Source organism: Drosophila melanogaster, chromosome 3L (genome assembly GCF_000001215.4).
Source record: "Drosophila melanogaster chromosome 3L".
In the NCBI taxonomy this organism is placed as follows: domain Eukaryota; kingdom Metazoa; phylum Arthropoda; class Insecta; order Diptera; family Drosophilidae; genus Drosophila; species Drosophila melanogaster.
Genome location: NT_037436.4, coordinates 5,789,678 through 5,813,276, shown reverse-complemented (window position 1 = coordinate 5,813,276; position 23,599 = coordinate 5,789,678). Strand labels below are relative to the sequence as shown.

At 47.2% G+C, this 23,599-nt stretch overlaps 6 protein-coding genes across 13 annotated transcripts; 4 read left to right on the top strand and 2 right to left on the bottom strand.

Moving 5' to 3' along the window:
• The first annotated feature begins 183 nt into the window (after nt 1–183).
• mad2 lies at nt 184–1,142 on the top strand. Its single transcript, NM_139734.3, has 3 exons — nt 184–335; nt 416–562; nt 624–1,142. The coding sequence occupies exons 1-3, from the start codon at nt 263–265 to the stop codon at nt 1,025–1,027; spliced, it is 624 nt and encodes a 207-aa protein (NP_647991.1). The 5' UTR covers nt 184–262; the 3' UTR covers nt 1,028–1,142.
• kri (krishah) lies at nt 1,049–2,304 on the bottom strand. Of its 3 annotated transcripts, none has more exons than NM_139733.2 (3): nt 1,957–2,304; nt 1,298–1,891; nt 1,049–1,212 (listed from the first exon to the last, which is right to left on the bottom strand). In NM_139733.2, exons 1-2 carry the CDS (start codon nt 2,196–2,198, stop codon nt 1,348–1,350), a joined length of 786 nt encoding a protein of 261 aa, NP_647990.1. In that variant the 5' UTR covers nt 2,199–2,304; the 3' UTR covers nt 1,049–1,212; nt 1,298–1,347. The 3 variants fall into 3 exon arrangements, with proteins under 3 accessions (NP_647990.1, NP_001261451.1, NP_001261452.1); NM_001274522.1 differs by having other exon boundaries at nt 1,359–1,891; NM_001274523.1 differs by having other exon boundaries at nt 1,049–1,891.
• Nucleotides 2,305–2,345: 41 nt separating this feature from the next.
• Nucleotides 2,346–15,728, top strand: S6k (Ribosomal protein S6 kinase). Of its 2 annotated transcripts, none has more exons than NM_001274521.1 (10): nt 2,346–2,987; nt 5,289–5,329; nt 6,017–6,143; nt 6,201–6,332; nt 6,397–6,530; nt 6,593–6,784; nt 6,872–6,962; nt 7,022–7,270; nt 7,342–7,449; nt 12,560–15,728. In NM_001274521.1, exons 1-10 carry the CDS (start codon nt 2,877–2,879, stop codon nt 12,845–12,847), a joined length of 1,473 nt encoding a protein of 490 aa, NP_001261450.1. In that variant the 5' UTR covers nt 2,346–2,876; the 3' UTR covers nt 12,848–15,728. The 2 variants fall into 2 exon arrangements, with proteins under 2 accessions (NP_001261450.1, NP_523941.2); NM_079217.3 differs by having other exon boundaries at nt 12,560–14,329.
• On the bottom strand, nt 7,528–10,244 carry CG42272 (uncharacterized protein; the record flags this gene model as incomplete). 2 transcript variants are annotated; one of them, NM_168141.2, is made up of 3 exons in its annotated part: nt 7,528–7,804; nt 7,864–9,057; nt 9,854–10,244. In NM_168141.2, 3 exons carry the CDS (start codon nt 10,242–10,244, stop codon nt 7,635–7,637), a joined length of 1,755 nt encoding a protein of 584 aa, NP_729101.2. In that variant the 3' UTR covers nt 7,528–7,634. The 2 variants fall into 2 exon arrangements, with proteins under 2 accessions (NP_729101.2, NP_729102.2); NM_168142.2 differs by lacking the exon at nt 9,854–10,244 and having other exon boundaries at nt 7,864–9,613.
• Nucleotides 15,729–16,733: 1,005 nt separating the features above from the next.
• On the top strand, nt 16,734–18,872 carry Tektin-C (Tektin C). Of its 3 annotated transcripts, none has more exons than NM_001104050.2 (4): nt 16,734–16,849; nt 16,967–17,147; nt 17,216–17,728; nt 18,134–18,872. In NM_001104050.2, the coding sequence occupies exons 2-4, from the start codon at nt 16,975–16,977 to the stop codon at nt 18,711–18,713; spliced, it is 1,266 nt and encodes a 421-aa protein (NP_001097520.2). In that variant the 5' UTR covers nt 16,734–16,849; nt 16,967–16,974; the 3' UTR covers nt 18,714–18,872. The 3 variants fall into 3 exon arrangements, with proteins under 3 accessions (NP_001097520.2, NP_001261449.1, NP_523940.2); NM_001274520.1 differs by having other exon boundaries at nt 16,903–17,147; NM_079216.4 differs by lacking the exon at nt 16,734–16,849 and having other exon boundaries at nt 16,876–17,147.
• Nucleotides 18,873–19,084: 212 nt separating this feature from the next.
• On the top strand, nt 19,085–23,446 carry Bre1. 2 transcript variants are annotated; one of them, NM_001300021.1, is made up of 4 exons: nt 19,085–19,221; nt 19,425–20,577; nt 20,692–21,581; nt 21,634–23,446. In NM_001300021.1, the coding sequence occupies exons 2-4, from the start codon at nt 19,432–19,434 to the stop codon at nt 22,730–22,732; spliced, it is 3,135 nt and encodes a 1,044-aa protein (NP_001286950.1). In that variant the 5' UTR covers nt 19,085–19,221; nt 19,425–19,431; the 3' UTR covers nt 22,733–23,446. The 2 variants fall into 2 exon arrangements, with proteins under 2 accessions (NP_001286950.1, NP_647989.2); NM_139732.3 differs by having other exon boundaries at nt 21,634–23,085.
• Nucleotides 23,447–23,599: the final 153 nt, after the last annotated feature.

Genomic DNA, 23,599 nt, shown 5'->3' with positions numbered 1-23,599 from the left:
CTTTGGGAATTGCTTGGCAGCACTGGTCGGAGTTAGCCATCCCTGGTTCCACCATCCCTGGTCGCATAGCCAATACACACACCAAATATAGAAATATACTGAATTTAGCGAGTACATTCACCGATATTTATCGATATATTGCAGACAAACGTATCGAATGTATATCGAGCTTCTGTCATCTCTGCTAGTCAACACCTTTCAAAAATAGCGGCAATTTAGCAAATTGTTAATTTCTCTCCCACTTAAATCGACTTAAATCAACATGTCAACTGCCCAGGCGACCAAAAACTGCATCACACTCAAGGGCTCCGCTCAGATTATTGTGGAATACCTGAGTGAGTAGCAAGCTACGTCACGAAAGCGTCTGTAAGTTCGCCTGCAATGGCGTCTCTGGTTCTTTTTTTTTCCTAAATAGAGTACGGCATCAATTCGATCCTCTTCCAACGCGGAATTTACCCAGCCGAAGACTTTAACAACACGCAGCAGTATGGGCTAACCATTCTAATGTCCAAGGATCCCAAGATCAAGACCTTTCTGCAGAACGTGCTCAGCCAAACTGAAGGTTAGTGGTCTTTTGGAAAAAATTCAAGTTTATGGTGACCATTATTTGTATTCACCTATAGAATGGCTCTCGAAGAACATGATCAACAAGATCTCGATGGTCATTACGAACGCCCACACCAAGGAGGTGCTCGAGTGCTGGGACTTTAATATGCAGGCCGAGTTGGGCGATGGCGATATCAGTGATCCCACCAAGGCAACAACCACCAAGGAGCTGAGTCGCATACAGAACGAGATTCGCGACGTTATGCGGCAGATCTCGGCCACCGTGAGCTATTTGCCACTGCTCGATTGCATCTGCACCTTCGACATAATGATTCACACGCTGCAGAACACCGAATTACCGGCCAAATGGGACGAAACGGGTGCCATTGTCATACAGAATCCGCAGGCCGTCCAGCTGCGCTCCTTTTCTACAGGACTGCACAAGGTGGACACCGTGGTCAACTACAAGATGAGCACTTAAAAGGCAGTACCGCCTCATCCTAATGTTTAAATATTTATTTCGTTTCTATATTTACAATAGTGCGTAACGAACGTAACGTATTTGAGAGTTGCATTAAAAGCCAGTTGTGAAAAGCTAACAGTTGCTAAGTAGTAGTTTGGTTGGCCGCAGGGGTCGTCTATTTGTCTGTGTGTCTCAAATGCAATCTGGAGGACGAAACAGAGTGAGAGAGGGTAGCATTTGTTAGTGGAGCGCAACGCAGGAAAGGGCGTTTGTCTGGGCGACAGCTACCTATCCTAAGCAGCGCTTAGTCGTCAAGTCTGCGAGATAGACCCAAGTATCTAGTCTGTACCGAAGTATTTCTGGCCAAAGTGATTAGGTGCCACGGGATGCAGCTCGGAGGTGAGGATCTTCAGCTTGGGGAAGGCATTCACTACGGTCCGAGCGGCAATGGGTGTGCAGAAGAGATTGGACAGGATGATGCAGCTCTCGGGTACGCCGTGTTCCCGCAGCACATTCACCGCCTGCAGCACAGTGTTGCCCGTGGACATGATGGGGTACATGAGTAGCACCTGCCTGCTGCCGATGTCATCGGGAAAGCGGGCATAAACCACGCGGGCCTCATGCGTATTGGCATCGGACTCGACCAGGATCTTTCCAATGCGAATGGAGCGACAGCAGTCACGCAGTCCCTGCTCCATGGCCTCTCCCGATCGGATGATGGACACGCCGCAGTTGCCGGAGCGATACTTCAGTCCCTCGTAAATCGCACCGGTGGGCGTCTCCACATCGCAATGGGTGTAGGGCAGTTGGTTGAGCGACTCCTCGATGACCAGCCGGATGAGACGGTCGGCATAGAACTTGAAGTCACTGCGCGTGGTGTTCCTGGGGGGTAGAATTTTGTTGTACTGCTACTACGCTGCTGACTCCTCCTCCCCAACGTCACCTACTTGTCGCGCAATATGGTCAGCAGTTCGGCCACCTGGGAATTGCACTCGAGTAGCTTCAGGTTGCTGCCGTACTCCGCCAGGATCTCCTCCGATGTGGCAGCTGGCACCGCGGCATGTGCATGCGTGGGAGTGTGCAGCTGTTGCTCCTGCTCCTGGGCTTCCTGCTGCGGCTGCTGGTGATCTGAGGAACTGCTGCCCTCCTCCGACTGGGAGCCGCTGCTGCTGGGCGAGCCGGTGCGCATGACTCGGCTATTTGGTTGCTATCACTGGCTACATAAAATAAATAAATTAAAAGAATTGTACGTAGCACTTTGTCCTCCTAGCGCGTGCTTGGCTTGCTACGGCCACACTTTGTCGCGGCATTGCCGTTCGTTGCGCCTCGGTAATTTCTAGCAATTGGCAGTTAGCGCACGACTGGCCACACTCAGCAAATCACCTCGTGTTTCACTCGCAAACAAAGAAAAAAGTGCATTTTAATTACTGATTACTGCATTGCGATTAGGCGTTCGCGAACAACAACGTTTTCTTGCACATCAGCGGACTCAAAGGGCGCGCGTGGGCAAGGCATTGAGCACAGTGTCTGTGTGCGTGAGTGTGGGTGCGTTGTGCGTGCGTCGCAGTGTTGGTGCGTGTGCCCCCATGTGTGTGTGTATTTGTATTGCCATTAACTAATAAACAATAACCTTCGGGCCACGACGAAAGCCACGAAATCGGCACCGCTGCTGTTCTGTTCTGTACTGTTCCATCTGAACCAACCAGCTGAACAAGGAGACTCATAGCCAGAGACTAAAATAAATCGCCAACGCGCTTCCGCCCCCCCGCGAGAGGAGCGCCCAGTTCAGGAGCGGACCAGCGGCGATCCACTTCCCATATCCATATCCAAACAGAATCGCACTCGCCCAAACACACACACGCACGCAATGGCGGACGTGAGCGATCCCAGCGAACTGTTCGACCTGGAGCTGCACGACCTGGAACTGCAGGACGACAAGGCCAGGGACTCCGACGACGACAGGATCGAGCTGGACGATGTAAGATATAGCCCCCATTCCATGCCATCCCGTGCCAATGCGTGCCGCACCATCCCCCGATGCAAACTGCGCAGCAACAATTTCCCTCTTTGTTTACCTTTTCTGCGCTTTGTCTGCCAGTTTTCCTTTCGCTCGTCTGGGCATCCCGATTCCACACCCCCGAACCAGCATATCCACCAGCCGCACACCCTGCAAACTGGGCTTATCTGCTGCGCAAATGTCTGGCGTCATTCGGTTTCAGTCCAGTCGCCGATTATTCAGCGCATGTACATGCGCTCACTCATTGTACCATAAGTTCGACTCGATCAGAGAAAACCTCCTTACGAAACCACCTTCGATTGATATGGGCCAATCGAAGCCAGTGGTGGTGTCCTTCAAACTAATCAGCCCCAATTGCCCGCCACACTCCATGGCAGCCCCCTGCTTGCCACCGCCCCTGTCTCAGCTGATAATGCAACAACTGCAAAGGTGGTGTGCGAAGGAGAGGGAGGCCCAAAATGAACGCCGACTCGCTCGCACTCTCGCAAGTGTCTTAGCTTCCACTTAGAAAACGAAATTCCTTATCAGCGTGCCATATAAAATTAGAAAATGAGAAAAACCTCCACGCGCCGATAAGGGAGCACAACAAAATGGAAGGAAAAAGGGCAGGCAGGCAGGCAGGCGATTGAGATCGAAATCGAGCGATCGTCGAGCCAAACCGTCGTGTTTGGGGTGGTGGTGCTATACGGAACCAGTTGTAACTGCACCACAGTACACTGGAAAAGAATATTAGTTTCCATAGTATGTAGTCATTAAGTACCGAATTACTGATTACTAATTGTGCTAATGAGCGGTTCTTAAATTGATAAGTTTGTATTTAAACGCTTAAATTACTTCCCGTATTCAATACTAGTCGCAATAAATGCATTTTGGCTAAAGCAAGTTGCTAAAACTCTTAATTCGAATATTAAAAGTTCTAAATTGGCCTGAAATATATGTAATTTAGCAACAATGTGTGTACATATGCCGTCATCTTATGATGTCAATTGATTTATTTTTAGACAAATTGTGTAAAGTAATGGCTTAAAAGTACGAAAATAATCTACTAAAAAGGGAGAGAATAGCTCTTGGGTAATTATCATTTTTCTTTGTGTATTATTGGTTTTGTCTGCCCGGGGGAATTACATAGCTGGAGAAACCTTTTCGGTGTTGATAAGAACCTATCACTACCATATCGCACACCTTTTCCAAGACCTGTCGATTTACTTGATTTACGCAAGCGCGCACACCCCCTCCCTCCGCCCATCCACTGACTTTGTATGAACGCTATAAATTATGATGGATTTGTTAATTGAAATTCACCGCCAACGCTGACGAGGTGAACCAGTTTTTAATGTGCTGCGCGACGAGATGTCGAGATGCGGATTCCTATTCCGATGCCGCCATTCAATTGAACTTTAGTCAAAAATGTTCTATACAAATTTTAGGCATGACGAGAACGACGACGGCGGCTGCGGCTGCTGCTGATTCTTCTGAATCTGCCGCCCCTAACTGTGGCCTTCCTCCGATTGGAGCAGCCGCGTCCGAGGGGGCGGCAAATGGACCCGGAGGGGACGAGGAACAGCGCCAGCATCGCCGGCAGATTATTTGGCATTGTTCCGAGTTCTAAATTTAGTTTGTCATTAAGCGAAAGGTGTGTGTGCGTGTGCGGAAAGTGTACGAATGTACATCTGTGTGGATGCCACGCTCTTTCTCTCTGTGTAAATACCGAATAAGCTCCGTGTGGAGTAGTGGACAAATCGAAGGGTGGTGGAGAAACTCACTGGCTTCACATACTCCAAAGACGGATGCCATCCGAGATCCCAGAGCGAGCCCCTACTACTACTCCGATGCGATCTCTCCATTCATCGGAATCTCCCGCTGCTTAAAACGAAACTGAAAAGTGGGGCAGCACCGAATGGGGATTAAGCATGCAACAAGAAAAATAAAATATAACGATATACGATTTCCCATTTTAGAACTGATTCTTGAGCTATTTTTATTACTAAAAAAGCATATTAAAATTGTGGGCTACTAGCTTTAAGCAACCCACATATATATTACTGCTGGTATAGGCTGATTTTGAAGTATCTGTAAGATTTAGGGCCTCTTGTCTTCGTCGATGCCCGGTGCTGTGTAACTTTCCCTTCTGCTGTTTGCTCCCAAGTTCGCAATAACTATGATTAATTGTTGATTTTTTCGCATGTATACCGCTGGCAGTTATGCTCGCAAGTAGACGCCATCTCACTCACACGCCTCTCCGTCTCTCTTTCGCATTTGCAGGTTGACCTAGAACCGGAATTGTGTATTAATCTGCACCAAGAGTGAGTAATGCCAGTGCTATGCCGCCACATCGGAGGACGTGACTGTGACGTGACTTTCTGAGAATGCGGGGTAGATAGGGACCCAGATACGATCGGACTTCCTCTCCAGCCAGCTGAGCAGCAGTTAAATGAACAGCCAAATTGCCAATTATCAGCTCAGACTTGTTTACACACTGCAAACGATGGCAGTGATAGCATATGATATGATTGATTTGGCTTAGAGCCTTATCCCGGCCAGACGCAACTTAGCCTGGTCGACTCTGGACAAATCCAGATGATAAGGGACCAATAGTCGACGGACTATCGAACTAACGGACGGACCCAGAAGTGTTTACAACAGCTATTGACTACCAACTAGCTGTCACTCGGCCCCTGGCCGCCGCCTCTTCAATGAGCCAGCTAGTTCGGTGTGTAAACAAGACTCACGGCAAACACTCGACGGCAATAATGCGAAAGCTGGTTGAGAGTGGAAGTACCAGTGCCAGTGGATGGGGGAGGGAGGAGCTGCACGGACCGGAATGGAGGTGACAATTGGCGCGTGCACGCCATGGGATTTATTTATAGCACGTGGGCTGCTCCTTTCCCACGCTAGACGAAACAAACGCAAACACCATCGAACAGAACAGAAGACAACAATTAAATCAGTCCCCTAACCCCAATACCCAATTTCCTATTCCCAATTAATAGCACTGAGGGCCAGGAGACCATACAGCTCTGCGAGGAGAATGTTAATCCAGGTAAAATCAAGCTGGGACCCAAGGACTTTGAGCTCAAGAAGGTCCTTGGCAAAGGTGGTTATGGCAAAGTATTTCAGGTAAGTAAATATTCACTAATCCGGGTTACGGATCACTAATATTCTGGTTTATTTCAGGTGCGCAAGACCGCTGGACGAGATGCTAACAAATATTTTGCCATGAAGGTGCTCAAAAAGGCATCCATTGTGACCAATCAAAAGGACACAGCGCACACCCGCGCCGAGCGCAATATACTCGAGGCAGTCAAGGTGCGATCGGTCACGGATTGTTGTCTTCCCATTCCTTTAAACATCATTTCTCTACCTTCCTTAGCATCCCTTCATAGTGGAGCTAGTTTATGCCTTCCAGACAGACGGAAAACTATACCTTATACTTGAATATCTCAGCGGTGGAGAGCTGTTCATGCATTTGGAGCGTGAGGGCATCTTCTTAGAGGATACCACATGGTAGCTATTAATTGAATAACGACTATGCAGACAAATACTAACATGCTCCCACTCTTTGGCAGCTTCTATTTAAGCGAAATCATTTTGGCCTTGGGCCATCTACACAAACTGGGCATCATCTACCGCGATCTGAAGCCCGAGAACATACTGCTCGATGCACAGGGACACGTGAAGCTCACGGACTTCGGACTGTGCAAGGAGCACATACAAGAGGGTATTGTCACCCACACCTTCTGCGGCACAATTGAGTACATGTGCGTGCGCCCGCAAGGCCTCTTTTACTTTAACTCCCTAAGGAGCAAACGAATTTTAAATTTAATGTATGATTGATTCGCTTGCAGGGCACCTGAAATTTTGACCAGAAGTGGCCATGGCAAAGCAGTCGACTGGTGGTCACTGGGCGCTCTCATGTTTGACATGCTCACAGGAGTCGTAAGTGAAAAACCGACGAGTGTTTGATAATCCTTATGTTTAATGCTTAATTCGATTAGCCACCCTTCACCGCCGAGAATCGCAAGAAGACCATCGAGACCATTCTGAAAGCCAAGCTCAATCTGCCAGCCTACCTCACACCGGAAGCCAGGGATCTGGTGCGTCGCCTGATGAAGCGGCAGGAACCTCAGCGCCTTGGCAGCGGACCCGAGGATGCGGCGGCTGTTCAAATACACCCATTCTTCAAACACGTCAACTGGGACGATGTGCTCGCCAGACGCCTCGAGCCGCCTATAAAACCGCTCTTGGTAAGTGACATTCAAACTAAATGGGATAAAAAGTCTCAAATATTAATTCTGGTTAATCTTCAACGCAACAGAGAAGCGAGGATGATGTCTCACAGTTCGATACAAGATTCACAAGACAAATTCCAGTGGATTCACCTGATGATACAACGCTAAGCGAAAGTGCCAATTTAATTTTCCAAGTGAGTAGACAAATTAGTTGGGGTAAAGAAAAGGAAGTAAGCCAGGGCTAAAATATCAAGATAGAAGTCGAAGATATTATATTTTCTATTAATTTTTAATCTTTAAGGGATCTTTTTTGGGTAATAAATACTTTTTTAAACTCTAGACTAAGCCTAGGCAAGGGACCTATTTTCCGACTGCGTCGCTAGCGATAATCAGCACCGCATTGAAAGTGGGGTTCCTTGAGTGGAATACCCGTGGGTCCATCCGTAAACTCACAGAAATTCAAACCGATCCGCCGGAAGGGATGGCAATTGCTCTTGGGATTACCCCATTTGCCGCGATATGTTAGCCAATCCGGCACCAGCGACCGACCTTTTGGAAAAGATAGAAATGCTTAGCAAAGAGGGGAATAAGTATAAAGATTTTCCTACCATAGGATCTCAGGTTCTCGTAGCTTATGTCCACGGCCTTCCAAGTGTTCCATGGCGTTCCGAATCCATTAATATCATACAGGCGTGCCACTTTAACAAAGCGATGCTTTCCTGGCGCGGTCCATAGACCATGTGACCCCTTGGCGGCAAACAGAACTGGATGGTTCTTGAAGGTTGTCACCGTTTTGGGGAAGTTGGGGCGCTGCAAGATACCCTTGCGCGTTTCCTGGCGTCGGAACTCGAAGGATCCCGTCAACCGATTATAGCTGTAATAGGCTCCCGCATCGTGGGCGGATACATACATGGCCTGTGGCTCGGCATCGCCGTTGAAATAGAGGCTCATGTGCTCCCAATCGCCCACGTGGCTGCCGATATCCTTACGATTGCCCAGACAATATCCATACACAGCAGGAAAGGGAATCCTTCCCAGAGGACCCAAGCTCACGGTGCACATGGTCTTACCCTGACTGTAGGGATAAAACATCCAGTATGTCACATGAAAACCCGGCAGCTTGCCCTTTCCTGGGCCCTCCTCCTTTTCGGGCGCTTGGCCAATGCTGTTCTCCTCCAGATTGTCATCGGGATATGTGCCGCCGCTGAACTTTACATTGTCCGCCAGGTTGGCAATAAAATTGTTCACTGGTACTCCGTTTTCCGGCTCTGGCTCGGAATCCTGCTGTACGCTGGGCTTTTGGGTGGCTTCCATTACCAGTTCTTCGTACTCGTTGAGTTGATTGTACTGGGGCACGGTTGGTGACTCCCGTTTAACTCGCTGAAAGAGTGGGAACAGCCTGGACGATCTTCGAATGGTGTCATTCCGTTCCTCCAGCGGATCAATGGACACGGGAATGTAGACACCTCGTGTGGTAGTTGGTGGCGTTGTGGGCACAACCGGCATTGCCGGTGCCCTCGTCGAAGGACACAAGTTGACCACTCCATAGATGGGCACAGCTTTCTCATTAGGATTTCGTCCGTACAGAAAGGATTTGTCGTTGCCCAGCAGCTCCTGAACTTCATTGTTCGTGACCAGATGGGATTTCGTTGAATACTCGCGAAACGGAACTCCTGGCCGGAAGCTGCTATCCTTGTCCATGGGATGAACATACTGCAGAAACTCCTCCACGCCCAGCGGCATGAATTTCTCCTCCGGCGCCAGCCAGACGATCGGTGCCCACTGTTTGATCAGGCGCTCGACTGCAATGAGATGGAAAGGCCCCAGATAGGCACGGTTAGCACGGCTAGCTTGGCTTTTAATTAGCGCCCCTCGAACCGCATGGAATTAGCCAACACGTTCGGCCATCGCCCCCTTTCCGCCACTCTGTACTAGCTCTGATTTTCGTTTCTCAAATTCAAGTGTAATAAATTTCACTTTCACACTCGAAGTTCGGCCATTAAGTTGGCTTGGTTAGGTGCTGCTCCTCCACAAATCGCTCCACTGCCCTTACTGCCAGCCCGAAAGCAAGATGGGCGGTAATGTTTGTTATGGCTAATTCGCAACATTTAATGGCACCCGAGGTGGGCCGACCATTATTCGTCCGGCTACCGCTGTTCCATATAAATACGCACTTGCTGAGCCGCCTGATGGGGCGACTGCCAAACGATGAAGTCGTCCAACTAAATCGTGACGGAAATTTCTCTTGGTCACACAAAGAAAACAAATTAGTGGGATGGGTAAACGGGTGAATGAAAGTGGCATTACGAAGCCCTAAATGATAACTTAATCGTATTTATTATGTGGAGTAATTTCAAGGTGGATAAATAAGCCAAGAAATTCAAATTCAAACAGAGCTTGATGAGCACATTAGATCTCAAAATATTAGCTTTTCGTTCCCTTTGATTCTTAACATTTCAAGTCTTATCTGTAACCCAAGGAATACTATTCGTTGTTTGGCAAAAATATGACTACCCAAATATGTAATCCATGCATGGGAACCACTTGGACACATAGCGATTGGTGGTCACATCCATTGTTGTTTCGGTTGATGCATACCTACTTCTTTATCTAATGGCGATATATGTGCATATTGCACAGTAGCTTGTTGCTGTTGCTGCTGCAGCTGCAGTGTCTGCTGCTCAAAGGAGGCGGGATTTTCATTGTTTTGGACCATGTGGTCATTTCTGCTGGCATTGCTGCTGGTGTTGTCGATGAAAGTGGCGGCGACACCAGCTGAAGTTGCGTTCAAGAGTCTCATGTTGCTGCTGGCAGGCGATGTTGCGGCTGCTGTCGTCGCTGCAACACCAGCTGGCAGTTGCTGTTGCTGCTGCTGCACCATTTGCTGCGCCTGTTGTGCCTGCAGCGCTGCCACACAAAACAGCAGCAGCAGCAGCGCTGCCTGGCAATGCAGCAACGAAAGTGAATTTGTTTTCAACTGCTTGGACATTTCGCGAATGTTGCCCACTACGATTTTCTTTTATATATTAGTTTTGCTTCTTGTATTATTGGTTTTTGTTGTAACAGCACGTCGTGGCTAGTGCTTATTTATTGGCTAGCTGTGTTGTTTGATTTTCGGTTTTTACCCACGATTCGCGAACAAAGCGTGGCTTTTGTGTTATCGGCTGGACCGCGTTGTTATTATTTTCACACAACTCGAACGTTTGCCAATTTTACCCATGGGTTTCTTACACATTTTTCGTTTATTGTGGCTAGTTAGCGCATTTATGTTGCCTTTTATGTGGTGACAGGTTATGTGATGCAATTGTCATTTATTTTAACCAACTTAACACTTCCGCGCACCCACAGTTTGAGCAGCATGTGGCCAAGTCTCGTTCTCGACCCAGTTTCTTTAGTTGGCCAACGAAAAGGCTCAAAGAGAAGACTCAATGGATTTGAGTGACTTATGCACGTGGACGCATGCGCGCCGAGTTTCTCTCGCCGTTCAGCTGCTGGTCTCGTTGCCCTTCAACTGGTTTTTGGGTCCACCAACTGGTAATCCCGATAGCCCTGAACCAGCGATGACAATGCACGTTGGCCCCAAGAATCAATGTCACCGCATAATGAATAATGATCGCTGGTGAAATGTGGCCGTTTTGGGCTGTGTGCCTGGCTTGCAAAAAAAATCAGATATGCTTATGTGCCGTCGATCTACTAGGCCTTTCTCCAGCACGAAAGTCACTCCAAGTTGCCTTTTTTCTTCGGCGTGTTTTCTTTCTTATTTTGTTTGTTTCTTTCCCTGGCTGGATCGGCTGGGACTCCGCTTGGCTGGGCTGACCGAACGCTTTGAGCGCTTCTGTGAGACTGGCGATGAGTGCAGCCACATGTGGCCAAGTCGGTGGATTGGCGATTCGGCTCAATGTTTTGGTTTGTTCGCTCTCTTTGCCGTGCTGCATTTCAAGCCAATTGCGCACCGAGCAGCAAGTGGTCTTTATCCCCACCGCCTCTCTTAGCCGCGTTTTTGTTTTATTTGTTTACAAACATCTAAGTTGGCCCAGACCAGGCGAGTCGAACGACCCTTGAGCTGCTTTCGTTCACCGTTTTGGGGCTCACTAAGCTGTGTAAAGTGTATTTTGCTTATGGCCTTACGGGATTTGTATGCTAAATGTGTGGTTAAATATTGCCTAATTAAGGTTTTCGAGTCTTTGGACAGCCGGAAACGTAGTTTGTTATGAACAAGTTGGAAAAGAGGTGTAAATAAAGTCAGAAGCTTTCTGGGAAGCGCAAAATGGCAATGTAATTAGGTGCTAAAGAGTTAAACAAATAAATGTTTTGTCATGTCATAACAGCGGCTGATTTTACAACTAACTATAATATATATATATGTTAAGAAGATTAAAGAAAACCACTTTCTTAGATTTCGCTACAAAACGAAACTGGTTATCAAGAAGCTGACTGTTGCCATTAGTTTGACAAGAACTGCCTTTCTGGTTATCACATCTCAAATTGGATAATTGCTGAATGATGCCTGGCCAATCATCGTGTGAGAGATCAAGCTCAAGGCGATAAAACCGTACTGGGAAGCGCATGGATTTATTTCGCACCTGATTCAGGCCGCAATTGGGATTCTATTAGAACATATTGCGGCTAATGGAAAACTTTCTCATCGCTTCGCTGGCTTGCGCGGCACACCTCGAATTATTATAACGCCTTAGTGGGTCAGCAGTCGGTCGCGGTTCCAATTAACGCGACTCTGCTCTCACGTACATTTCACCTGGCGGTGACAGGTGCAGCTCCAGTGTCGCGAAGCTCAGCTTCTCCTCCTCTCGATGCGGCGTCACGCATTTGTGTCCAGCCTCCGTGCCGGTGGAATTTACACAGATGAACGCACGGCAGCCGGCGGCTTTTAATTATTTTATTGCATTTGCCGGTGGATTTCGTCAAGGCATATATATTTAATGAATGTCTCTCGCTCCTCGGCGGGTCTGGAAAATTATGTAAAATGTGTGTTACATCGATGGAGCACAGCTCTGGCTCTGGCTGTGGCTTTGGCGGGCGGCTTGCATAATCCCTGCTCCGACAGCCAGTGGGGCGAGGGCATTATTAGTATTCAAGACGGGATTCGGATCGAATCGAGCTGGACTAGCGCGAGCGGCAGTAGTTGCCCGATCCAAATTCAATTGCGAACACACACAGACACACGGCGGTGGAGCAAGTGGGTCAGGGATTTGGGGAGCTATCATCGAGTCACACTCTAAATGGCAAGCAACTCAAGGTGCTCATTGTGTTTTTTTTTTTTTTTTCTTTCTTTCTCCTTATTCGCAGGGTTTCACCTACGTTGCACCCTCGATACTGGAGGACATGCATCGGGCCAACCGGATGCCAGCACGCTCCCCACGACGCACTCCCCGCCAGCTGCCGGACAGCAGCTTCCGCCTGCAGTTCCCATCGGCCAATGTGGGCGCCAATGCGCCGCTGGCCATGCACGGTCATTCGCAGCGATCCGGGATGTTTGCACGGGCCACGCCGCCGCATCACATGCAGACATTTGCGCCGCGTCCATCGCCGGCGCAGGACGAGATGATGGACGTGCAGGGTCTGCCGATGGTCTAAAGGCTGGAGCGATTGCTTCCCAACCAACCAACCCATCCCATCCCGTCCGTTCCGTCGCAACCCAGCAACTGCATCATAAGCTTCCTCTCCCTACCCCCCAAAAAAAAAAAAAAAAAAAAAAAACAGCAAAAGATTACAGAAATTGACAGTTACTATTATGACGTATGTGGAGTGTGGACTTGGTTAAGGATACGGAATGAGCAGGACGATCATCAGGAGGTGGCAGAGGAGGAGGAGGAGGCTGAGCAGCACGAGGAGCACATGACCTCAGTGCGCGAAATTGTTTTTGTTAAAGAGAAGCGCGCTCGGATCGCGCTTTTCGATGTTTATGATTATGAGAATGATTATGAATATGATTATGTTTATGAGGCAGACGGAGAAGATGATTGTGCTACGAGAAGGAAAGCGTTCGTTTTTGGATACACCTAGATACTACAGTTAGATACATCCACATAAGCATATGCTATAGCAATTACTATATACATACACCTGGAGAGATGGTACCCGACCCGGAACCCAACAGCCCCAAAAACCTATCCGTGTTTATGTATAAAGATTATACTTACACTTATGTTTTATATAGGCAAAAAGGTTAACACAACTTAGTTCAAATGTACACGCAGCACTTTATTTTCATTTTACACTTATTTAACGCCAATCGAAACAGACAACAGCACACCATTAATATCACGAAAAAGTTATGTTCTTGCGAGATAGCTCTGAATTGAAATCTGTGTTGCGTTCTTCACAGCCCATTTTTTTTTTTTAATTGTTGTCGAAGAGTTTTCCAATTGTTTTTGTAATTTCAAACACCTACGTTAGGCATAAAGTGACGTTAGTTTTTAGGGACAACTGCAACGTAGCCAACAACACACAACTTAAATGAATTGTAAATTATAAACTAAACTAGAGCATTACAGAGTAAACTATAATATATATAAAATAAAGTACATAACGTAAAGTAAAGGTTTCCCAAGCTCGATTATAAAGAGTGGCCCAAAACACCTTTGGGCCAAACTCCAAACTTGCTCGCATAGCCAATTTGTATTCAATGACCTAACCCCCCGAGGAAATCCGCCTCTGTTTTTAGTCAGCTCCATGCAATTGGTCTAATTCGATTCGATTTCAGTTGCATTTCTGGATACAAGCTAATAGAATGGAACAAGTTAATACCGCGTACTGAGAAGCTAAACGCTGCCACCACAAAAAAAATGAAATAAATAAATAAAAACAGAAATAAAACCCAAAACAAAATGGGTAGATGTGAGAAATGTATACAATCGATTAACGAACTTTGATTATATTCCGTTTCAGTTTGCAATCTGAATCGTATTTTTTGTATTTGCCTAAGGAATGAGAGAATGTTAAATCTCTACAGAAATAAAAAATTAAGATGTCAAATATAATCAAAAGGTGCTTTGAATTGTTTAAAAAGACAAGACAACTACAGATTAAAAACGGAAACAAAAAAAAATAAAACGGAATAGGAAGCATGAGAAACTATGAAAAACGAAAGCGACTAAAACCTAAAACTAAAAACGGTTATGTGTATAAAGAATATTTATATAAACAAAAAATAAATACCTCAGAAGCAATTATTTTTGTTACAAGCAGCTAAAAAAAAAAAAAGTGTGCGATGCAAATAAAGAACTTAATAAAACGATAAACTACCAACTAAAGTACAGAAAGAAGAAACTATTAAAAAATAAATCGAGAAATTAGGTAACAGAATATATAACTACATATATTTTTTTCATTGTACACTTATTTGTCTTTGTGTTTGGTCTTGTTTACTGCTAAATGTATTTTGTATTTAATTGAACAATCATTTCCTATATATAAGAAACGAAAAAACAAAAAACCCTAACAAAAACCAAAAATGAAACTGTTTTCATTTGTGGACGGAAATGTCTTATTTTCATTGTTAGTAGACATAACAGAGCCATGTGCTAAAGCCAAGAAATATGTAAAAACCAAAAATCTAAAACAAAACAACAAAGAAACAAAAAAAAGGAAACCGGAACCGGAAGAGAATATCTAACGAACAAATAACCCATTATGAAAGAAACACTGCCTACACACAAGAGGAAGCAAGAAGTAACGAAACGAGAAACTAGCAACAAATTATACTACCAACTACAATAAACAAACAAATCGCAAGTAAATGAATTTAAATCAGACCCAAGATCATGGGCGAAACCAAAACAGCAGAAACACTAAGTGCAGAGCGTTACACAATTTCGTAGATAGCCAAGTTAACCAATTGAAACAGATCCTCCAGCACAGACCATCTGCCGTTCAGGGCTCATATTGCCAGGGTGCAGCTCCTCCAAGAACCGACTTCCGGTTCAGGTCAAGTGCCCCAAAAAGTGTACAGTCCAACTAGGTGGTGAACCTATTAATTACCTACAAAAAAATCCCCAGTGAACTCATCACCGAGATGATGGTACAGAATAGAATTCGAAAATTTCCAAAGTTCACTGTTCATAAGCCATGAAAAACAGAAAGCCACACAGGCTTAATTATAGTTATTTTCAATTTCGTAGGCGGAAATACTGTCCGAGGGGGGCGTGGCCAGATCTGTTGACAGCCCACTTAAGCGGCTCTAATTGCACACACACCAAAATAGCCCAGTCGATAAGAAGTTCTGGATGAGAGCTGCCACAAGCCATAAGATCGTTGAAGCCAAACGAAGTACGAAACTCGAGAATCCGAAAGATACAAAGCGAGCATTGCAATGTCGACAGCCAGAGATCCTAGTTAATTAAATTGTACATTTCTATCGTTTAGCTGTAAGCGCAGTGCGTATATGCGACTATGTGGATATAAAAAGAATGTATATGGCAAATGTGTATCGTAATATATTAAAACTTAATTTTACAAAAAAAAAATTAAACGAAATGTTTGTTTGGTTGGCGGGGGGGGGGGGGTGTTTTCTCGATGCGAAGCTTTGGGAGCTTTTAAGCGCCGTCAACCGAAATGGGGGCTCGTCAGCGGCTCTCAAACTGTGCCGAGGAAGTTTGAGAGCCTATGAAGGCGGTAACTAATTAATAAATTTCCTTTTATTAGCACATGCCTTTTAAGTTTACACAATTTTAATAGTTTCTAAATGAAAGTGAAATGTAACTATTATTTATTTGATTAGTTTTTTTTCTTTATTCAGTGGTTTCTATTTATGCTAGTGCCCTTTTTACGCTGCTCTTTCAAATGCCAATCATCGACGTTTCTTTATTTTTAGCCATTTCCCACCTGGGCACGCAAATGGCAATTGATTAGCATAATTAATGGCAAAAACTTTGCAATAAAGTAAAAAGTTCGAAGAAGGGCCCCGAGCCAAGTCAAATGACGGAGGCGCAAAAGCGAAAGTATGTTAGCATAAATCGATCAAGGAGGAGCAGCCGCCGGCCGAAAGGGGGAATCCCACCGAGGTGCCGTAAGACGGGACCGCAAGGTGCAGGAGCAGCCGGCGGCTCCTTCGCCGGATTTGAGCGCTGTGTGCCCAATTGGATTGACTGTCAGGTGACACACGGCACAAGCGCATTGGACGAGCACATGCACACGGTCGTATGGCATTGGTACACTGAGAGAAAGGGAGCCGAGGAATTGGAAATATTTAGGATAATAGCATATCATTCTACAATTTGGAAAAGAGGAACATTATGTGCGTTCTCAATAATGAATTTATATTACTACTCCCATGTTTATCATGCTAAGATGCATCATAGTATTAGGTTAAACACCCTACTTTGGTGCAGTGTATGCTAAAGGGAAGGGGGGGGGGGAGGTATGACTGGGGCTAGTCAGCAACATAACAATAAATACCGCTAGGCAACCGTAAATTCCCTAGCATGAATCGATTTAACATGACCGCGGGAGCGGAGGGCAGGCCACTCAGTTCGCCAGCGAAGCTCCTCCGTCCAACTCCGGCCGAGATTCCGAGCCAGGCAGCCAGCCAGCCAGGTACATACGATTTCCTGCCCGGTCTCCAGAGAAGTGTGCCAGGTGGGTATAATCGAGTGTAGAGATTTGCAGTGACAGTTCCACTTTTTACCCAGCGCTCCTTGCATACATTTCTTATATACATACTTCTTATGCAATCTTAATCGCACCCAATCCCAGCGAGAAACATGTTGCCCAACCTGAAGTCGCGCCGCATCAGCGGCCTGCAGCTGGCCGGGAAGCACCTGGGTCCGGTGGCCAAGTGCCCGCCCAGATATTCCGAGGAGGACTGGGACTATAACAACAAGATCAAGTTTCGAATCACCTGCGACCAGGAGAAGCTGGCGGAGCGGATCGTGGAGTGAGTATATCGGGCGGGTGGCGGATTCATTGGGAGCGGATTCAAGTTGGTGACCCTATTCTATGCAGGGAGTCGCGTCGCGTGGTGGACGAAACGAAGGACACCACAAAGAACTGGCAACGGGAGGTGGAGCACCATATGCGCGAACGGACGAGCGAAATCCGATTCCTGGTGGACGAGTTGAATCGCCAGAAGAAGACCGCCGCCCTGGAGGATGAGGCCTTGAACACCTATCGCAATCGCGTGCTGAACTGCATCGAGTTCCTGAAGGACAAGTCGCTGGCCATTTGCAAGCAGTGCCTGATCCTACGCGAAGGTCGGATCGGTGTGGATTTGTGCGACGACGAGGTGGATCGCTCGCTGCGCCGTGAGCTCAAGGTGATCAAGGGCTGTCAGGGATTGGCCGATGCCGCCCTCAAGGAAGCCGAGGAGCAGATCCGCAAGCTGCGCGCCGCCATCTATTTGCTCGATCAGGATCTGGCCGCCAAGGATAAGTCACTGGCCATCGACGAGAAGAACCTGAAGCTCAAGGAGTTCCAGCACGACCTGGCTAAGGGACAGGATTTGTCCAAACAGCATTGGTAGGTTTTTGAAAACTAGGTTGCATGTCAATCACACATGTTGGGGTTTCCTTTTTAAGGAATGATGAAGTGGATTGATTATTAATCTTTTTTCTTTCACTTTTATGCGTAAGTCATTTCGGTGTTCATCAGTACAAGGAGTTTAAAAGGATAAACATTTTACTAGAGTCTTATCCACAAATTCCATTACAAAGTCAAGTAGTTGTTCCCCTTTTCAGTTAGGAATGGAATTGAGGAAGGTCAAACCTAACAATGAAACCGCAGTTTCCTTGGTGATATGGGATAGAGTTGTCCTGAGTCTATTTTAGTGCATTGGAATTAAGTGATTTATTTACAACCACTCAAATCGACCTGATAGTTGCCATGACTCCACCATGCCTTTACCCCCTTCTCTTCCTTACCCAGCCAATTTTCGCTGACCGAGTGGCAGGCGCAGACGTACGAGAATCTGGAGGCCAACGCCAAGGCGCTGGTGTCCGCCGGGCAGCTGCGGGCCTACATCGATTTGCTGCTGAAGCAGGTGTGCGAGGATATGCAGAACCAGACGGACAGGACCAACGAGGCCTTTGAGCGAAGGATCTCGGAGACGAAGCACGTGAAACAGTGTTTGGAGAACAAGCACAAGGACACCATGGATCACATCCATCAGGTGCAGCGCAACATGACCGAGCTGGAGAAGGAGATGATGGACAAGCAGCGGGCCATTACACTGTGCCAGACGCGGCTCAGCAATCGCGCCCATCGTCCTGGCCTGGAGCTGACCTGCGACATGGTCCAGGATGCGCTTTACAACGAACTGCAGGCGCTGAAGGCATCCGTATGCAAGCTCAATCAGAAGCTGAACGAGAACAAGGCATCCATGCGCTACCTGATGCACGTCCAGGTGATGCAGGAGGAGGAGATCAACATCAAGGCGAACACCTGCAAGATCGACGAGGTCGACTGCATGACCCTGCGACAGGCCCTGAAGTACCAAACATTTTAGTCGGGCAGCACTACATCCAGTACAGCACCAGTCCAGTAGTCGCCACACAGCCCAGCCACCAATAATCAAATTAAAATCTAATTATTAGATGCATGTGCATTTCGTGTTCGATCCCAAATTACTTAATAAATTGAAATTCACTTTCGATTTCCAGTTACCAAAACTATGGCTTTTTAATGCATTTTTAAATTGTTCATTTTATTCGAAATAGTTAATCATATATTTCTTTTGCTTAATTTTCGTGAATTTAAATTTCCCGCTTTGAATCTAGTATTTTTAGTTTTACCTGCCTCTATTCGATATTTACCGCTAAGCACAGACATATAGTTATCGATAACGTGAACGCAAATGCGAGGGAGTATTGCAAATAGTGTTACCGTGCTGCTGTGAAAATTCCCAGGTGTGACCGCAGCCCGCATTCGATATTGATGAAGCCAGGCAAAACGTAGAAAAGCAAAAGAAAACCTTAATTAATGTTAAGTTAAAAGTGTATAAACCCGAGATTAAGGTAAGTGGCCCACCACCATCTAGATTTTGAGTACACCGAAGGCATGGCGATGTTGGCAGTGGCGGGAGCGTTACGCCTCTACCGCCACCGCCTCCGCCGCACACGATAAAAAATGGAGTACAGCCACGAATGGGCAAATCAATAATTTTCAACACTCCAATTGTTTTTACAACTGAAATCAGTCCTAATCTTGTTTTCCGCAGTGCAAGGATGTCGAAACGGAGCGCCGACGACGCCACCGGCAGCAGCTGCTTGGTGGCCGCCGCAGCCGCCGGCCAGCCGCCCATCAAGAAGGTGCACTTCGAGCCCCATCTGATTGGGCCGGTGTCCACGCTGGAGGAGATGGACATCAAGGTGCTGGAATTCCAGAACAAGAAGCTAGCACAGCGCATCGAACAGCGGATGCGAACGGAGGCGGAGCTGCGACATCGAATCGAGCAGCTGGAAAAGCGGCAAACGCAGGACGACGCCGTTCTAAACGTGGTCAATCGGTATTGGAATCAGCTGAACGAGGACATACGAGTCCTGCTGCAGCGCTTCGATGCCGAGACGGCCGACGAACTGGAGAACCGGAATGAGAACGAGGTGACCACCTCGTTTCTCGCCCAACTGTCCACCTGGGACAAGGAGGAGCTGGACGAGAAGCTGGCCAACCGCGTCCAAGTGTCCAAAAGGGCGGTCGCCAAGATCGTACAGGTTATTGATAGGTTAATGCAACGCAATGAAAAGATAACTCATGTCTTGAAAGGTGATAGTCTGGCTTCAGCTGGCTCCGGTTCAGGAGCGGGAGCTGGCGGCGAGGAGGAGCAGCAGCAGGCCAGCGGCGATGCGGAGACCACAACGTCATCGGCCGGTGTCCATGCGCTAGAGGAAACCCTGAAGCAAACGCACATCGAGATCATGAGCGAAAATCACAAGCTGCAGAATCTGAATACCTCGCTGCACGAGAAGTTCCACACCATGTCGCTGAAGATGAAGGAGTACCAGGACGCTCATACCGCCAAGGAGACGGAGAACGCCGAACTGAAGAACCAGATAGACGAACTGCAATATGACCTAGAGAAGATCCATTGCCGGAATGATAAGCTGGAGAACCACTTGGCCGAGGCTATTGAAAAGCTGAAGGCCTACCACCAGATTTACGGTGATCCCAATAAGAGCACTAATAGTGCCAAGACACCAACTACCACAGGCAGCGGCGGCGCCACCACCAGCGTTAATAGCCAGCTATTGGAGGAGCTGCAAAAGGAGCTGGAGGAGTACCGCGAACTGGCCAACAACCGACTGCAGGAGCTGGATAAGCTTCACGCCACGCATCGCGAAACCCTGAAGGAGGTGGAGAAGCTTAAAATGGATGTAAGTTTTGAATGAATAATGTATTAGCTTATCTGGAGCATTGCTAATTATAGTTAGTCATTTCGTTTATATTTTCTTTGTATTATACTGATTCATCCTTAAAATCCATTCCAGATACGACAGTTGCCGGAATCGGTAATTGTGGAAACCACGGAGTACAAGTGCCTGCAGAGCCAGTTTTCCGTGCTCTACAACGAGTCCATGCAGATAAAGACCATGCTGGACGAGACCCGAAACCAGCTTCAAACGAGCAAGAACCAGCATCTGCGACAAATCGAAGTGATGGAGAGCGAGGAACTTATTGCCCAGAAGAAGGTGCGCAGCGAGATGATCCAGATGGAGGACGTTTTAGCCCTCATCCGAAAGGAGTACGAAACGCTACGCATTGAGTTCGAGCAGAACATGGCAGCCAACGAGCAGACGGCACCCATCAATCGCGAGATGCGCCACCTGATCACCTCTCTACAAAACCACAATGGCCAACTGAAGGGTGAGGTGCAGCGCTACAAGCGAAAGTACAAGGACACGTCCACGGACAACTTGAAGCTGCGTCAGGAGCTGGCCGATGCACTAGCTACACTCGAAGGCAACAAGTTGCAGGCGGCGACTGGTGCGGCTGGCGAAGAAATCAAGCAGGAGAACTCAACAGGTGTGAAGGAGGAGAACTCCAACAACGTTTCCGCCAGTGGACAAACAAACCAAACAAATTCCGGCAACGATACCAACGTAGCCATCAAGGAGGAGAACCATATCTCGGCTGAAGATGAAGCTGATGACGAGGCCAGTGGTAAGGACGTAAAAGACGGCATCAAGCAGGAGAAGCTCAGTTCTGGAGACGCGGCGGCAGCTGAGAAGAAGGATTCCCCTGGACCCGGAAACTCAACAAGTTCTGCGACCAATTCTGTTCCCGTCAAAAACGAAAAGGATTCCAAGGATGGTGTCAAGGGCAAGGATGTGAAGGCAGTGGAAAGTGAAACGGTGCGCGATCTGAAGGCGCAACTAAAGTAAGTTTGTTCAGCAATTACGATTATCTATTTAACATTGTTTGATTTACAGAAAAGCACTGAACGACCAGAAAGAAATGAAACTCCTGCTGGATATGTACAAAGGCGTATCGAAGGATCAGCGCGACAAGGTCCAGTTGATGGCCACCGAAAAGAAACTGCGCTCCGAGATCGAGGAGCTCCGCCAGCAGCTGAAGAAGCTGCAGGAAAGCAAGCGCGAGGAACGCAAGAAGCTGGCCGACGAGGAGGCGTTACGTAAGATTAAGCAATTGGAGGAGCAGAAGTACGAGCTGCAAAAACAGATGGCCAACCACAAGCCAACGGATAATTCTTGGGGCAGTGGAGCCCCCGGCACAGCGAACTACACGCGACCGTTTGTTGGTTCCCACGAAGAGGAGGCACTGCTGAACGAGATGGAGGTTACCGGCCAGGCGTTCGAGGACATGCAGGAGCAGAACTCCCGGCTCATACAACAGCTGCGTGAGAAGGACGATGCGAACTTTAAGCTAATGTCGGAGCGCATCAAGGCCAACCAGCTGCACAAACTTCTGAGAGAGGAAAAGACGGTGCTGGAGGATCAGATGGCAACGGCGACCACGCAAATCGAAGCCATGCACATTGTGCTGCGAAAGCTGGAGGAGAAGGAACGCAGCCTGCAGGCCACCGTCGCGTCGATTGAGAAAGAGTTGATGCTGCGGCAGCAAGCAATGGAGATGCACAAACGCAAGGCGATTGAATCGGCGCAATCGGCAGCGGACCTCAAGCTGCATCTGGAAAAGTATCACGCGCAAATGAAGGAGGCGCAGCAAGTGGTGGCGGAGAAGACCAGTTCGCTGGAGGCGGAGGCCTACAAGACCAAGCGGCTGCAGGAGGAGCTGGCGCAGTTTAAACGCAAGGCGGAGCGCATGAAGAAGATGGAAATGTCGGGCACCACCATCGACGAGGTGATGATTGAGGAGATCCGCGAATACAAAGAAACGCTCACGTGTCCCTCGTGCAAGGTGAAGCGGAAGGATGCTGTCCTGTCAAAGTGTTTCCACGTCTTCTGCTACGACTGCCTGCGCACTAGATATGAAACGCGGCAGCGGAAGTGTCCCAAATGCAACTGCGCCTTCGGCGCCAACGATTATCATAGGCTATATCTGCAGTAGATAAGCGATAATTTAGATACGTTCCGGTCATGTCCTATTCATACACAAATCCACCCACGCCACACACCACTACCGCACACCCAGCATTCATGCCGGATTATTATTCATTATGCATATATTACCTACGTACTAATATTTGGTTAAGTAGTCTCCGAATAACTTTCCCCCACCAGATTTCCCATGGCAATTATTTGAATTCGTTCATTCTGGCGCCAAGCAAAAGCATCTCATTATGAGTGCCGCGAGATCGTGACGCGGTTTTTATGTAGCTTCTAGTTTTTGTAAATCAAACTATTTTTAAATGATTTCATTTGAAAACTAAATGTACGAACACTAATAAATGGCTAAAACCTATTGTTTAGCATGCCCCGAGTTATTTAGATACCCCATATATACATAAGTGTAGGTTCTTTGTCTTGCATTCAGTTAGCATTATATTAAGCGTATTCTAATCTTAAGTTAAATACTCCTATTGTAATGATCAAACGTAGCATAGATATCAAATGTATAAACTTGGCGGAGAATCCGTTTAAAAGTCGCGCTTTGCTTTGAAGGGCTGCTAACTTGGTTATAATTGATAAGTAATTGTAATAATGTATGATCGAAAATTGTTGTTCAGCTGAACAAAACGAGTTTTGATTGCTTTTTTGTTTGTGTGTAAATGTGTTCGTTCTTTATGTGTACTGTTTAACGAATAAAGAAACTAATGATCAGAAATCGTGACTTTCAATCAATGTTATCTCTCTACATGAAATCCACCTGTTAGAGCTGTTAGCACCCACGCACTCATGTTAATAACATCGATGCTTATCTGAAACCTGTAACCATTGGCGCGCAACAGGTTATCGGGGTTTAAAACGCTATGCT